Source organism: Cryptotermes secundus, unplaced genomic scaffold (assembly GCF_002891405.2).
Source record: "Cryptotermes secundus unplaced genomic scaffold, Csec_1.0 scaffold1863, whole genome shotgun sequence".
NCBI classification, from domain to species: Eukaryota; Metazoa; Arthropoda; class Insecta; order Blattodea; family Kalotermitidae; genus Cryptotermes; species Cryptotermes secundus.
The window spans coordinates 177,623-194,590 of record NW_019725440.1 but is presented as its reverse complement, the minus strand read 5'-3'; the positions used below and the strand labels follow the sequence as shown (position 1 = coordinate 194,590).

The window sequence follows — 16,968 nt, the reverse complement described above, 5'->3', positions numbered from 1 at the left end:
CAAAGGACTTAGTCCCACCCCACTAGCAATAAAATTTAATAATTGTAATAGCAGTCGAAAAGGTGCCAGACACTGATACAGAAAGTCACAGTGACGAAGATGCCTTCTACTCACAAAGTAATACTGGTTCGGTGGGTTTATACCTCTTCTGAGACACAAAATAATATAAAAAGAAATATATGAAAGTCTGACAGTAACTTTTTAAGTGAAAAAGAAATATTACACAATCCAACACTGACTTCCTAACTGATAATTCGCCACTGAAAACCAATCCTTGAATACGGCACACTTCCTTGAAAGCTCTGGAAGCACTGATCTGCAAGCACTGACGAATATTTCCTCTTCAGTTCTCGGAACAAAGCTGGGCTATATTTGGCTGACCAGGTCACAAACAGTCATATATAAACATAAATAGTTTCGAAACGAGGACCGAGATAAACGATTTCTTTGTTCAGAGCTAAGGAATGAACCACTGACATGACCTTACGCAGGTTTGTTTTGGTTTCAAACCCAAGGTCAAACTGTCAGCACTCCCAAAGAGTGCACGTGTCCTGCGTCACATATATGTGCCATTCAGCCAACTCCGGTTGCTGCTTGCGTCATATATATGTGTCATTCAGACATTAAAGGTTAATGAGAATTAAAAAATTTATAGTACTGAATAACAGTAACTGAAGAATATGAGAACAAGGCAAAAAAGAGAAGAGCTGATATAGGTACAAAAGGAAAGCTTATTGGTAGAAAGAGAAGAATGGAAAAGGGTTGTCATAAACGCATCTAACCTAGTGGACATGTCAGTCTCCAATGCTGTTTCTGTCCATGAAATTTTAAAGGGAAAATGTACCGTACTTTCTTTCATGCATACTACATGACCTCCCGATACAAGTATCTTTGATTTAACCACCATAACAATACTATACAAATAAAACAATTCATGACATTTCTCATTATGCAATTTCCTCCACTTCTGTTAGTTTACCTCTCTTTACGCCCAAAGCCTTAAGCATTTTGTTTTAAAATACTCCTGATCTGGTGTGAAAGGTTAAGTTGTAAGATTTGAGGTTTCCACAGTGGTGACTATGAAGAATGCCATCTTCTGGGATGTGGCACCATGCAGATATTGTGTTGACAGACATTTCGGAGCAACGCCTCCATCTTCAGGGTATAAGATATCCATGAGTGATGAACCAGGTGAGCAGGTTGCTGCAGACCTGAAGATGGAGGCGATATGTTCCTCCAAAATGTCAGTTAACACATATCTACATGGCACCATATCCAAGAAGATGACATTCTTCAAGGGTAACTTACCTGCACAAGCAGAATAAGAAAAAAAAAAAGACTTTTCTGTTGTTCTTTTCATCAGACCCATTTGCCCCAGTTTCAACCACAAATGCTGTCATGCCATTAACATACCTTGCATCTATCCAGTATATTCTCTTCAGTATATAATCTAGAGTGAGCCCATTAGGCCAAGCTCCATCTGTAACCTGATCCACTTGCACTACAATAATACGATCCTGTCCACTCATACTACAGCGTTCTATACGAGGTGCATTTGCATCCCAATCGGTCCAGAACAGCAAGCTGCAAAACATATTGTTATAGGATAACAAACTGCAGACACTCAATAAGCAATATAAATTTTCAGTTGTGTTAAAAACTCAGAGTTTCTTGGCATATCTGGATATAAACTACAATTTCATATGCATACACTTACCCAAATCTGGGATCCAGTGCAATTGCTCTGGGAGATTCCATGTCTCCAGCTATTAGAGTTCGCCTGTAGCTTCCATTCAGTCTTGCTACCTCTATCTGATCAAGATTACTCTCAACCCAATATAGATTCTCTCCTATCCAGTCAACTGCAAGGCCCTCAGCAGTTGCCAGGCCTGTCTGAACTACCACCTCAATGTTGCTTAATGCTGTCAACAAGTCACAGTAACAACTTAATGGAGCACAGGACTTGAACATTTGATTTGAGCCATTTACTAGACTCCAGCATATGACTTTTTTTTTTTTTTTTTGATTTTGGCAAACATAAATATATTCTGTTAAAAAAAATATAATTCAGTTCACAGCAATCATTATTTTAATAATACAACTCCAAATTGTTATAGATTACACAAAACAGCAATAGTAGTATTCCTGTATTTTCTTTGTACAGCAAATAGACTTGTATTGATGGATGACTTTGTTTTACTTGTTTGATAATCAAAATGTATACAATCTGAAATCAGTTTCACTGAATAACTGAACATGTGAGAACACGACGGATCGTCTAACACCAAACAGACTAAGTCCACACACATTCTGTTGGAATTAAAATTACAGACATACATGTAGCTAAGCTATTTGGCTAGTCAGTAAATTCCGTTAAGTCTACAGTACTCTGATGATGGTATGTAACCTAGACAAGAGCATTATTTTTTACATCTAGAGCCATTTCAAACTGGATCTGTTTTGTCGTCAGAGTAAGGGAGGTCAGTTAGGCCTGTTAAAAAGAACCAGTCTCATCTACTGGACACAAACAATTTCTAAGCAGAATATATATTTTGAGATGGCAATAAACACATGCCCAACCTAATTAGCATTTAATCTCTCATAAGTAGCTAAGTTATTGCGAAAATGCTGGATTTGACATTATTCAGTGTTATACATTTTCATTTTTGAAAATTTGATCATAAATTATACATTTATTTCATTTTATTTTTGCCTTCAATTTTAAACAATTGGGATAGCAGGTTAAAATTTTTAAATTGCCTTTACGAGTATTTTCAAGGTGACAATAACCGTGATACATCATGATACAGTTCCCAGGTGGAAATGAAGTGGAAGTTAAGGCACAGTTTACAGAATCTGAGTCACAACACAGGACACTGCCCATTCAACCTGTTCCTCATATTCATACAAGAGAGTGGACAAGAAGCAACATAAAAGATGTGTATTGTAAGTACTAAATGTAAAATGGAAAAGAAAAAAACATGAGACATAGGTTGAGCAATTTCATCTTATAAACAGTGACTAATACATGGGACAATCCAAAAGTTTCTGAAATTTGAATTTTGCGCGTGAATGGTTATGAGTACATCGAAATACCGCTAGGTGTCTCCTCACACATCCTTCTTGAATCAGTGTGGCAAGCGGCGTCGAGTTGAGCGGTTGGGTTTACTGTTGGTGAAAGTATTTCCTTTGTTGTGTTTCCGTGAGTTTGCGGTTTTGCGATGGCTGACCTGAGAGAGCAGCCTGTCTGTATAAGGTTTTGTTTTAAACTTGGGAAAACCACTTCAGAAACGCACCAAATGTTCAAGCAAGCTTTTGGTGACAACAGTTTAGGCCAGACACAAACTTACAACTGGTATAAGTGTTTTAAAAATGGCCAAACATTGACTGATGATGACGATCGTTCGGGACGGCTGTCAACGGGCAAAACACCAGAAAATGTTGTGAAAGTTAGGGATCTGATTCTGCAAGATCGTAGGCTGACCATCCAAGACCTCTGTGACACCTTGGGACTAAGTTATGGTACATGTCAACGAATTTTGTCAGAGGAACTGAACATGAGGAGGATTGTGGCGAAGTTTGTGCCACGACTGCTGCAAAATGAACAGAAGCAGCATCGTTTGAAAGTCTGCAGGGAACTTGAACAACAGCTTCAAGAGGATCCAAACTTTCTTTCGAAGGTTGTCAGTGGTGATGAAAGTTGGGTTTATGGCTACGACCCTGAAAGCAAGCAACAATCGTCACACTGGAAGAGCCCTTCTTCACCTTGGCCAAAAAAAGCTCGACAAGTCAAGAGTAACATTAAGTCCATGTTGATCTCTTTTTTTGATATTGATGGGATTGTTCATAAGGAGTTTGTCCTTCATGTTTTAAGGCGTTTGAGGGAGAACATGAGGAGAAAACGTCCAAAGAAGTGGCGCATGAACGACTGGGTACTCCACCATGACAACGCACGACCGCATATGGCTTACATTGTGCAGGAATTTTTGGCTAAAAACGAGATGGCAGTTGTTCCCCACCCACCGTACTCGCCAGACTTAGCTCCATGCAACTTCTTTCTCTTCCCCAAGATGAAAATCAAGTTGAAGGGGTGAAGATTTTATACAGTTGAGGAAATTCAAGCGGAAACGCAGACGGTACTAAACACCCTAACAAAGAAAGATTTCCAGGATGCATTTGAAAAGTGGCAGAAACACTGGGATCAGTGTATGCGCTCCCAAGGGGACTACGTTGAAGGTGATGGTGCAGAATAAGATCTAGGTAAGATGTAATAGTTTTTATTAATATATTTCGGGAACTTTTGGATTGCACCACGTAATATCCCATTTGTAAATTTCAAGAGGAAGTGCTCTTGAACTGTGAAAGTGTGACATGAATGTGAATAATGAACACTCACAAGTTTTATTTCTTTAAAGAGAAGGAAGTTGTATTGGTTTCTGATGCAGAAGAGAACATACAATTATCATCTTTAAAACCAGTTTCACTAAGCAATTTCAAGGAAAACTTTTAATGATGCTCTGGCAATTTCAAACATGCTTTCATCTATTCTTCAGACAGTATTCAAACCAATTCATTTGATATTAAGGAGAAAATCTTCTGCATTATTATGCATAACAACAAGTGCCATCTTTATAAAGAACATAATAATACACATTCATAAACTGGTACTTACAACCACCCACAAGTGTTCCACGGTAGATCTTGTCATCAATAACATCAGTCCAATAGATGGAAACTGTATTCGAGTCTTCCTTGTAATAAAAATCAAGAGCAATTGTGTTCTTAAGGCTTGAAATTAAAGCCTTTACGTTGAAAGTCTGAAGATCAACACCTCGTAGTTCATGTCTATTTGAGAAGATAACAAAAGCTGTTGCGTTCTCTGTAATTGCAACATACGATTACATTAGACTGTGTGACTGCACTCACCCTCCTGAGGAAGGTAAGGGTTGTATGGGCATAGAACTGTTCTATAAACGAGAGTAGCTGCCAGATCTCAAATCTAGATTCCCTTGTAACACATACAGTGAAACCAAACAATAAAACAATGATAACATGACAAGAAAAAGCCATGATCCTTGCAAAACGCATAAATATGCTATAAAATAATCAAATCAACACTTCACTATGTGTTTGAAATGTGAACTTGCTATTGGCTTGTTGCCTACTACAGATATAACATTTCAGTATTTTTAATAGTGTATCTCCACCTCTAGTGCCTACTTTTGGTAGTGATCTATCAGAACTCCCTTTGAATATGGAAAAATCCATATATCCCTATACTAATAATCAACAAAAGTAGTCATTATATATCTTTGCCATTTTTCAATTTCTAGTTCCCGAATGGTAAGATGGATATGCCCCTCAATATAATGAGAACTCTACCTCATACTACTCATAAGGAACTAATTTTTGGTATACTCTTCAGGACTTTAATTGCTTCATTACAGGATAATTCTGACTTAGAAAACTGTCACAGAAAAAAGTATGCTAAAATCAGAAGTTTCATTCACCTGAATTATTAATTGTATTCTAAATGTATTAATTTGGTATACATTCATTCATTCTGTATGTACTCTACACATAAACTCCTAACTGCTGATGGAAGACCTCTTACCACTGGAAAAGCTTAATAATGATTTGATGTTCCATACCCCTATGACAGTAAGAGCAACAACTAGATTATCCGGACTACAACAAAAAATGCATATTAGAGAATCAGATGGTAGTCCTGTAGCATGTTAACTCTTAAAAAAACTACATGCACATTGTCAGAGGAACATTACCTGTACTCTTACATGTGAAACCATCATGCTGGAGCTTATAGCCTTTTTCACACAAACACTTGTGCCCGTACTTTAACGGCTGGCATAACTGGGAGCATACACCCCACGCTTCACAAGGGTGAGATTCAAGACATGTCATTTTGTCTGGCTGCAGATGTAGGTGGCTGGGACAGTAGCAGATGCTGCCAATAGGTGCATCATGGCAGTAATGGCTGCAGTCACTGCTTCGATCACAGACCCGCTCTCCTGTAAATATAACATCAGACTCAATAAATGAACCATGACAGAAGAAAGTTAAATACACATGTTGAAATATTGAGCTCTGATAGGATCTCTCCAAGTTATAAATTATCAGCTGACAAGAAAGAACTATTCTTGAAGACCTCTCTCACAATAAGAAGTTCTGGGAAGAACTAACTGCCTACTTTCCTTTGATACAACACAGACTGCATTGAAAATGATGCGTACAACAATTCGTTTACTGAGCCATTGGCAAACAACGTCAGGGGGATACAGATATGTAGGGCAAAACTATTCTGGCTTTCAGTAATTAGATATTTATATACAGATACAGAGCTAGACACACAGACATTAAGGTGATCTCATAAGCATCCATTTCTTTTTACACAATAAGAAAAGTACATTAAAAATAAAAAGAATTTGGCTTTTAATAGCTGTAACAGGCCAACTAGGCCTAAAACTGGGAAGAAGGATGATATGGAAACAACATTATTATTTCCTGAAATACTGCGTGGAAATACACGTTTATTGTAATAAAACAACATAAAAAGTTCACATTTCTGCAGTATGGAACTTTATGTAGTGCATGTGTCTCTGTTTGTTAATAATAAAATTTTTCCTACCAAAAACTTCTGAAGCAGCTCATCCATCACTAAGTTCTATTACATAATGAACAATTTTAATCTTACAAATATAATTTCATTCTGCTCTTCCTAAATTATTATTGGTGAAATGTGGTCATGCAATAGCTCAAGAGCTTAGATGCTGGTTTCTCACTGCAGAGACCCAGGTCCCATCCTGGATGATTTTATGTGAGATTTGTAATATATGAAATGGCACTGGAGCGGGTTTATCTCCAAATTTCTTATGTTTTCCCATGGTAATCATCAAACCTCCACTGCTCCACATCTAGCCATCACCATCCCAGGAAGTGTGTAACAGCTCTGACCAGAGAGGACTATCATATTCTCAGTCTATGAGTTAGGGAGCTTCATTTCTGACCAAGCAAATTTGCTCATTATAGAGTAAAAGTGGTCATTTATTGTTGAAAGTAAAATTCTTTCCGTGTTGAACAAATGTGTACTCCTTGATATATAGCCTTAGAAGAAAAGTCCTAATCCTCCGTCACATTATTCTGAGCAGAACATTTCTGGATTTATCCAGCTTCCTAAGGCTGTTTTGTCTAGGGGTCTACAGTACCTGATCTAAGGGACCCACATTTTACATTTTCCTGCATTTAAGATACAGTTTTTGTGGTCCCAGCAAAAGCTCCAATGCCTAATGTACTGTTTTCCACAATTTAGTGTTTCTTGATCTCAGGGTTCCACATTTTACACATGAAACTTTGATTCATACATGTTTCAGACCATGTTTCAGCATTGAAGGGAACTTCATGTGTGTTTCCACTCATATGTAGCCCACTATTGCATAGTTCTAGAAAGTAAGACATCTCACTAATCTGTGGTAGGCAGTTTAGCTCTCTCTGCCTATCCTCTCCTCCTTAGCAATCTGTGCTTCATTCATCCCTGCATAAACTGGAAGTGGTTAGTGTCTGTTCTTTTAGTGTTACATCTGAGTGTCACAGTTTTCTTTATGCAAGTGATTTTAAAGTAATGAATGGCTATGACACCGAAAAGAAAGACGTTAACAATAAATGAGAGAGTGAAAACTGTTTGGGAGGTGGAAAAGAATCCAATTGTGTTGTTAAATGAAGATCCATAGTGTTTTGTGTTGCCTCCATTGTCACTAAGTAACATACTTCTATGGAAAGCTTCAATCCTTGAAGAGGAAAGTTGGTGTGCAGCATACTCTGAGAAATGAAAAAACATTTATTGTATTAAATGAACAAGATTCAGTGTCTTATTACTGATGCGACCAAGTTTTTTTTAGGCTCAGTTTTCCAACACCACCATTTAAGGAATAAATGGCTTGTCCTTCAGACAAATCTTAAATTGGGGTTTCACAGTATTTGTCTTATTTCCTAAGCTTCACTTCCTATCCCAGGTAATCCACCAAAATCTTAGGTGGTGCCTGGTAACTTTGCTCTGTATCTGTTATCCTGAGAACAGTGCAGACACTGTGTCTGCCTGCTGTCTAAAATGTGACACTTATCAACTATAATTATACATCTGCCACATATTCATAAAAAATAATTTAAATTTTCACTAAGTAATCACTGTGCTTTGTTCTTCTGCAGTTTCAGTGTGTGAAATTGTGGATGGCCAAAATAGTGCCACTATATATACTTCACTCAGTCTTTCAGTCTTTTCAGATATATATCTAATTTTAATGCTTGTAGAGAACTACACATCATTTCATTCAGGGTGCTTGAACTGATGTAATTTCTTTAAGCCTTTAAAGAACAGCGGGTACTATACGTACTAAGTGCTTTGGTTTTAAAAAACTTATTTTTCCTTCAGAGTGTATTTATGTGATGTACATCATTCTTATAAAAAGCAGCATTTATGTTCCTAACCAGCAATAATTGGCTGTCTTTGTAATGGAGCCACTGTTCTCTGTGAGGTGCAACCTGAAATTGTAAATATTATTTAATGAAATGCATTCTTCAAAGTGTTAAGCATTTTTAAATGTTGTTTTCAAGTCCATGAAAAACATAACAAAACAAAAACCAAGATACGATAAAACTATTGAAAAGTATAGGTGACAGGCAGTAAATTACAACACGTAACAAGAAGTCACGGTGAGTAACAACTAAAATACGCATGATGCAGTGTAAGAATGAGCCAGGAGTTGAACATATGTTTACTGAAGACTCACTGATAGAATTACAGACACGTGACATGTTACAGAGTAACATACTATCATAGAACTCTTAGGCAAAAGCCAAATAAGCATCCTTAGACTCTTACAGGTATTGTACGTACAACTTTATAACAGCTTCATATTATGTAATAGGGAAAGGTATCACATTAGAAGTGGAGAAATATGCTGTATTTGGGGTAAGAACTTGTAACCTTTGTGAACTCCTCACAGTGGCAGTCATTATGAAAATACATGTTCATATTTTACATGTTCCAACTTCATTGTTGTTGCATCCATTTATCAATCATAGCTTTCACTCACAAAGAGCAAAAACGTCATATGCTATTTACTAAAATAATATGGAAATTAATTCATTCAAATTCTTTACCACAGCGAAGTCCTTCATCAGAACCATCCTCACAGTCTAATTTGCCATCACAAAGCCAGTCAACCGGTAGACAGAAGGTTCCATTGTCACACAGCTGTGAGGGATAATGGCACTCAAAAGGGGCTTCTGTTGTGATCTGTACTACAGACTTCTCTACTTCGTGTACAGCGCCATCTGTTATAAATAACACAATCGATTTTAGGTTCATACACAAGTAAAATACAAGTGTGTTGTAACAGAAAACATTGTTTTCCTGTCCTTCACTTCAGTGTGCCACATCTCACATTAAGTCTCATGGCACTGCTTGTATGGGGTCAAATTTTCCAATTCTGTTTTCCAACACTGGGGTAGAATGTATGCTGGAGTCACACGATACATATATTTAGTTTATGCAAATTCAAACATACACTCCCCAATAAATAAATAAATAAATTAAACAATGCAGACAATTCATACACGACTCACTCTCCGTCACCCAAGCCTGTCCCTGCAGCTCCTGGATCGACATGAAGCCATACTTAGCCCCTCATTTACCGTTTTCCTCTTTTATTGTTTCATTCTTCTGTCTCTATATTTTTATGTAATTAAAAATAAAATTACTGCATGTTTTATCTGTATATGTACTCTGTACTTTATACATACAGAGGGTATAAACAAAAGCATGTACTTTATGGGGGATTTATGGGATTTTCAAGGGGTTTCTGACTATATGCAATTTTGGATGGACACTTAGGGTAGTAGATCAGAAACATCTGGAAAGTTTCAAAATGTGGTGTTGGAGAAGGATGCAGAAGATCAGTTGGACCGATTATGTGAGAAATGAAGAAGTGTTAATTAGAGTCAGTGAGCAGAGGAATATCCTACACGAAATAAGAAAACGGAAGGCTAATTGGATTGGTCATGTTTTACGCAGAAACTGCCTTCTAAAAGAAGTTATTGAAGGAAAGACAGAGGGGCGGATANTGATGATGATGATGATGCAATTTTGGGTTTACACACTGAGTTTAGACTGTAATCCGCCTTACCAATGCCCTTTACATAATGTATCTTTATTATGACTAGTCCCACTCACACTACAATATGATGATTACATAATACTGGAATTATGATATTTAGCCCAACGCTTTGTTAATTTACAGTCTAGCATGACTGCAGACCACCTTGCACCCACTCTCTAACAGTGCCTCTCAAGCAGTTTTCACACAACCTTTCAGGCAGCACATAACCCATATATTTCAAATCCAAGAAATCACATGACATTTTTAACTAACTTTGACCTCCACCTGGTGGCCTCTTGGGTTGACACACAAGAAACCAATTCCAGATTTTTTAAGCAACAAAGCTTCCACACAGCTGTCTCACTCAATGACTAGCCATGTGGCCTCTCATGATTCAGAGGCTATGTGCAATACAGCATTGCTTCAACTAATTACAGGCTGGGATAATTATATCTAGCATACTTATATTAATTGGGAATGAGCAGGGACTGGTTCCAGTAACCCATGTGTAAGGTGCAACTTTACTGCAATAACATTTCTTCTATCAGAAGGTAATAAAATTAATTGATACTTCTCTATGCAGAAGTTTTAAATTGGCTTTAACAAAAATCTATAACACATTTTCTGCATGCAAAAAATTAGATACATACTGCAAACTGCTTCATCAGAGCCTCCTATACAATCCTGATTACCGTCACATACAAATTCTTTTCTGATGCATGCGCCATCACCACAGCGGAACTCATGTAACTCACAGACATGATCTGAAAATAGGCAAACACAATTCAACATGGTGCTACATGGAAAGAGAAAATATATTTTACTTATCATTTTTGACCATCCTAATCCACTGAAGAGTTTGAGGAGTTATTGTGATTCATACTCTTGTCTTACTTATGACTTCACGGATTTGAATGTGAGGCAGTGAAAACAAAGTTTATGCATTAAACTGTTCTATTATGTGGTATATGAAGTCTCTAGACAGCTCTATATGAACATGAAACATAGTACAGTACTTTCTTTGCATAACACACAAACTTTTGGATGAGAAACAGTGAAAGTTTCAGTACTACTATTTTTCTAGCTGTAGAAATCCTCACCTTAATACCCTCCTCATAAGACAGTAAAATCAATCACACAGTTAAACACATCGCACATCAGTGCAGGTACAGAAGTGAATGCACCTTGCATCAGTGCTGGTTAGATAAGCTCAGGATGAGGCCATGTCATCGTCATGTTGCATTACACCAATGTACACGTTAAGTAACTAACACCAAATTGTGGTAACATGTTTGGAGACGTGTGAGTTTTCATCAGCATTAATCACACAATAAGGCAAAGGTCACAGATTCAAAGCCTTCTTGCCCATGTACATATGTTGTGAAAGAAAGTGATGTGATACATGTACCAGAAAAACAATTAGGTTATCCACAGCTCTTGAGATATCTCATGGGACAATGAACATGATAAGTCAAGTTCAGAATGTGATAGTGAAACTAATGTGGTATTACCAGCACCTTCGCACAAAACAAAGAACATTTTCAGTGACATAAAATGTTTCAACTCTGAAGTACAGTAGCATCAAATGTTTTTCCACTCTGTGAGATCTGTTCATGACAATCACCAAACAGAATGGAAGACTACCATTCTCTTTCTTGTTGATGCATTTCATGAATAGATTGCCTGACATACTAATATTCCCACCAAAAAGACATACCTGATTCAACATGAGACGGTATCAATGCTAGAATATTCAAGTAACTACTGGTGTACTGATATATATATCTGACTGTGACACAAATAAGTTGCTGTTTCTGAGAAGATATTACTATGCCCCAGCGTAAGACAAGTGTTTATTACTCTTCAGTAATATGAAAAGCTTCCAGAGTACCTACACCTCACTGATGAAGAGATTATGCCAGCAAAAAACAATGACAACTGTGATATTCTGTAGAAAGTAAGATGCAACAAGACATAATGAACCAGCTCAAAAACATTTACAATCCCAGCCATGGGCTGGCAGTAAGATAGTACTGTGTGTTTCATATGAAGTAATATACCCCATGAAAGCCAAAATGTGTGGAATAAAGATACAAGGAAGAGCCAATGGCAACAACAGGCACCTGCCAAAATGTAAAGTTTATCTATGAACTAAAGATAAGGGTGACAGATACCTTATATTATGAGAAAAAGTAGTTCTGATACATATGTGGAGTATATTTGGAAATAAAGCATAAAAGATCACTGAAGTTCATGGTGCAAGGGCCAGATTATTATGGTGCACCCCATATCTATTCATTCATTCATAACTGGAAATATGGCTATGCATATTTTGACAGCTTTTTCTCTTCTACAAAAAGAGTATGGAGGGGCAATACACCTGTTAGGCAGCCTAAGCTCCAGTACACAATAAATCTGATGAAGTCTGAAATATTTGTAACACCAGAGGACTGTATTGTATTGGAGAGGGTGGGATTCCCCATGCACATAGACCAACTGTTGGTCCATTGTGCGTCCCCTTATGATATTCTACCAGTCTCTATTCCCTACCGGTACTGGTGCGTGCCATCAGTCCCGACTCAGCCAGCGAGTTCAGCCTCTACTGGCTCAGCGGTATCTCGATGCTTCCCCCATCTACCAGAGGCGTTAGACTACTGTTGGGCGGGAAATATCCTGAATTTGGCTCAGTGGTCCCATTAGGACATGAGGTTCTTTTATGTGCCATAAAGCTACGACACGGGACCCACAGCTTAAGGTCCCTCTCAGAGGACTTGTTCCCTGAATTTTTCCACCCTTAAAAATTCCACGACCTTCGCCGGGTTTGAACCCGCGTACCTTGAGTCACGAGGTGGGAACGTTACCCCTAGACTACGGAGGCCGCTAACACCAGAGGTTAGAAAGAATGTGAAGTGTCCCATGTGGTATGCCTACAGTCTCACCATAAAACACTTCACAGCCTTGAAAAAACATTGGCGTTAAAATTAGTGATGAGTGAATGTGTAAGAAATTAAGAATCCCTTCAGGCCATGAGATCCCTTGAACACCATAAGGTTGTGATTCGCTGCCTCATAGGTTACACAAGTGACGACACAGTATACTGCTGTTTAATAATAAATTCCTAAGTGGATATATTTTTTAACTGTAAAAATCTCATGGCAATAGACAAACTGCATAATTATCAAAGTTTCAGGTTTATATTTGCAACTAAGTGTATTCAAAGTAGAGCTCCCACTGAAACATTACCACTGATTTTCTTCAAACAGTTTCCTGAGGTGCATTTGCAGCAACTTCATAGCTTCTAGTCCATGCTCACTATGTCATGGTCTCCCTCAGTCCATGGCTTGCTGCTATACCAGCAAACATCTTACAAAGTTTGGTGTCTTTATTTCTGTACTTCTTGTGCCACCATGCATCCCGATCCAGAAAGTATAACAGGTGATGTTTTCAAGGTACACAAAAGTGGGAAACTTGTGAAGAGACAAGAGAATAATCTGTAATTTGTTACACTGTGTACAAGCTCAATCACAGCTAACACCCTTGTTCATGAATTTCACTATTTGTGATCATCTTGGGAACATATCCCTAGTGAATACAAAAGGAAACATGCCCATATGTAATAGTTATGATATATATATATATATATATAGCATCATGATTACATGGTCCCTTGCAAGGCAATGGCTGGGTAAACATGGGTACACACGCAACAATCAAAGACATGGTTGGAAACAGTGTTTCTACACAGTCCATTGAAGGCTAAACAGTGAGCACAGAAGAGAAGAGTGAGTCAGCCATGAGTTGAGAGTCGACAGTTGGGGCAATGAGTTATGAAATGTGAGATGGTAGCCAGGCGGCAATGACATAAGCACAACAGCAGAAGAACCGCGGCGGCCCAGGTTCAATCCCAGGTCTGGTCAAGTGGGATTTGTGGTGGACAAAGTGGAGCTCGGGCAGGTTTTGTCCAAGAACTTCGGTTTTCCCTGATGATCTTCATTTCACCAAATTCTCCATCATCATAATCACCCGGGGCAGGCTACAATAGGCCAATCAGTGGCCGCTGTGCTGAGTGGACCCAGTTGGACTCCACCCCCCAATAAGTTAATTAAAAAAAAAAAACAGCATAAGAATCTACATTGTTAGAATCATAACCGAGCAATGATTAGTGAAGACTATAAAAGACAGAGACTCAGTGCGTGCTGCAGTGAGAAGCGGACTGCATGAATCAGTGACAGTGGTATAGTTACTTATGGGGGCACACAGTAGTATAGTTGGTTGAAGCACTATGCTACAAGCCAGAAGGTCATGGGATTGAATATTAATGAGGTGGATTTTTTCAGTTTACCTAATCTTTCCAGCCACATTATAGCCCTGGGGTCAACTCAGCCTATAACAGAAATGAGTACCAGGAATATTCCTGGGGGTATAGAGAGGCCAGCGTATAAGGCTGACCTCACAGCCATCTGTGAGCTGAATGTCTAGAAAATGTGGGAGCCTCAACATCTCACAACCCTATGGGCCTCCAAGGCCTGTTACAGGGATAGTTTTACTTTTTTTTTATCTTTTTATAGTTACTTGTAGTTGTAAGTGTTCAATAAATTCAATTACCAATCCAAATCCCATGCCTAGACACTAACACATGACAATATATATAAAATCATCATCACATCAATGTCAAGGTTTGGACTTTTCAATTCCTTCTGAATGTGTTTATGTGTGCATATGCATGCACACACATGTGTGTACTGCATTCATGCATACACACACAAAATAAGGGTAATATGCAAAATGTATGAACCAATTTTTTTCAAAGTGACAACTCACCACAATATTTTTCATCGGAGCCATCAGCACAGTTCTTATGCTTGTTACATACAAGACCCTTCTTAATGCAGGAACTGCCATCTGCACAGCGAAACTCATCAGTTTTGCACATTTTGCCAAGTCGGGTCTTGTTACACTTGGTTTCGTCACTGCCGTCACTACAATCCACATGGCCATTGCACTTGCTGGATATTGGAAGGCACGATGCATCCACTTGACATAAAATCTGTATATAAAAAGGATTTGAAAGTACAACTACATTTATCTTTCATTAAAGACCTTCACTGAAATTGCCTTCACGTCTTCAATTCACTAATGAAGAAACTGGCTTACTTACATTTACATCAGTTTTTGTGGAATTTAAATAAGTGTAGGTACATGGGATCTGTATCACTGCTGGCCATAAGTAACAACTGCAAGTGCAGTTATGGGAAAAGAGTGGCTGTTAGGAAACTCTCATTATGATGAAAGGGCCAGAAAAAATCCCTTGTTTCATGCAATGGTTTCCACATACGTACCATTAAGAAAATGACAATTCCTGCCGCAGGCTAATGTGCAACAAGTGGAGCTCGAGCTTAGGTGGAAGAGGCAGGAGAATTTTGGAATGCATAATGAACACATGACCACCTCTGTGGTCTAGTGGTCATAGTTCCTGGCTACAGATCCAGAGGTAAGGGTTCCATTTCTAGCGCTACCAGATTTCCTGAGAGGTAGTGGGTCTGGAACAGGGTCCACTCAGCCTCATGAGGATAACTGAGGAGCTATTTCAAGGAAATAGCAGCTCCGGTCTAGAAAACCGAGATTATCAGCTATGGGGATACGTTGCGCTGACCACGTGACACCCTCTAATCGCAAAAGTTGGGACTAACTTCGCTGACAAGCGGTGGTCACTCGGTTGGTATAGCTTGTTTGCGGACTACAGGCCACGGAGTTTTTATTTATTTTTTTATTTATTTGTTTGTAAATGAACATATGGACTTGCCATTTCAGGCTTAGTTGTTTGGCTGCATCCCCTGTCTTACTGTCACTGACTGTGCTGTGCTTAATTCCCATAAATGAAGATTCTCACCTGTGTTGCAGGGTCACAGAAGCCATGGCAGCCTTTCTCATCACTCCCATCTCGACAGTCATCATCACCATCACAGTAGTAGTCATATGGCACACAGTGTTTGTTACTGCACTCAAATTCCGTAGGCAGGCATTCAGGATATTCTGTAAAATATATAGCAAATACAGAGGTTCTGTAATGTCAGAAAAAGTCAAGACACATATAGTATATCACTGCAAGCACTGTTTCCTCACAGTTTTCTATGAAGTTTCTTGTGTGCTGAATATTTAAGGAGACGAACTCTTGGAAAGAACAGAAGTCCTGTTTGGCCAAAGAAAAATAAATGGAACAAGTCCACTGTAAATAGTACTGCCTGTGATGAGACGTTACTTATGCAAATTTTTACACAAGCTGTAAGTCCTGTGAAAAGTTCTTATAACAGGAACTTTGGCATGATGAATCAGGTGCATACCAACCTCTAGTTGCACCTACTTGCAAAGTGGCAGTATTTCAAATTATGCTATGTAATTTCCTGTGGGAACAGCAGCACTAAATCTGTGGTAGTAGCATCTCTCCTGGTATGAGGAAAACTTGAAACAAAGAGATGCTGATTGGCTTAGGTAGGTTCTCAGGCTTGACAGTATTAAGGGACATAATATTGTGACATGTCGACACATTGCCAGGCTTGGCTGGTTGGTTTTTATGTCTTCCTTTAGTTCCTTTTGGTTTGCATCTGCCTTTTCTTGCATTTTTTTTTCCATTGGTGTCCATCCTGGCATTGATTTTTGCCAGCAGGTGTTCCATCATTTGTACCATCTCCATAATGTGGCAATATACTACCCGATGCAGTCGTAAATATTGTGACATGTTGACCCCTACCTCCCCAGCGGTGCGTGGCGGTGGCGTAACGCTCGCGTTCTTACGGTA

At 38.6% G+C, this 16,968-nt stretch overlaps 1 protein-coding gene across 2 annotated transcripts in view; it reads right to left on the bottom strand.

Moving 5' to 3' along the window:
- Positions 1–16,968, bottom strand: part of LOC111863445 (prolow-density lipoprotein receptor-related protein 1) — a 273,951-nt gene that overhangs the window by 135,078 nt on the left and 121,905 nt on the right. For both annotated transcript variants that reach the window (XM_033751069.1, XM_023849788.2), the window contains exons 19-26: positions 16,063–16,205; positions 14,994–15,219; positions 10,823–10,936; positions 9,175–9,348; positions 5,784–6,029; positions 4,673–4,879; positions 1,718–1,922; positions 1,414–1,584 (exon numbers count right to left, since the gene is read on the bottom strand). In XM_033751069.1, the coding sequence (XP_033606960.1) occupies positions 1,414–1,584; positions 1,718–1,922; positions 4,673–4,879; positions 5,784–6,029; positions 9,175–9,348; positions 10,823–10,936; positions 14,994–15,219; positions 16,063–16,205 (1,486 nt within the window). The remainder of the gene's footprint in view (positions 1–1,413; positions 1,585–1,717; positions 1,923–4,672; positions 4,880–5,783; positions 6,030–9,174; positions 9,349–10,822; positions 10,937–14,993; positions 15,220–16,062; positions 16,206–16,968) is intronic.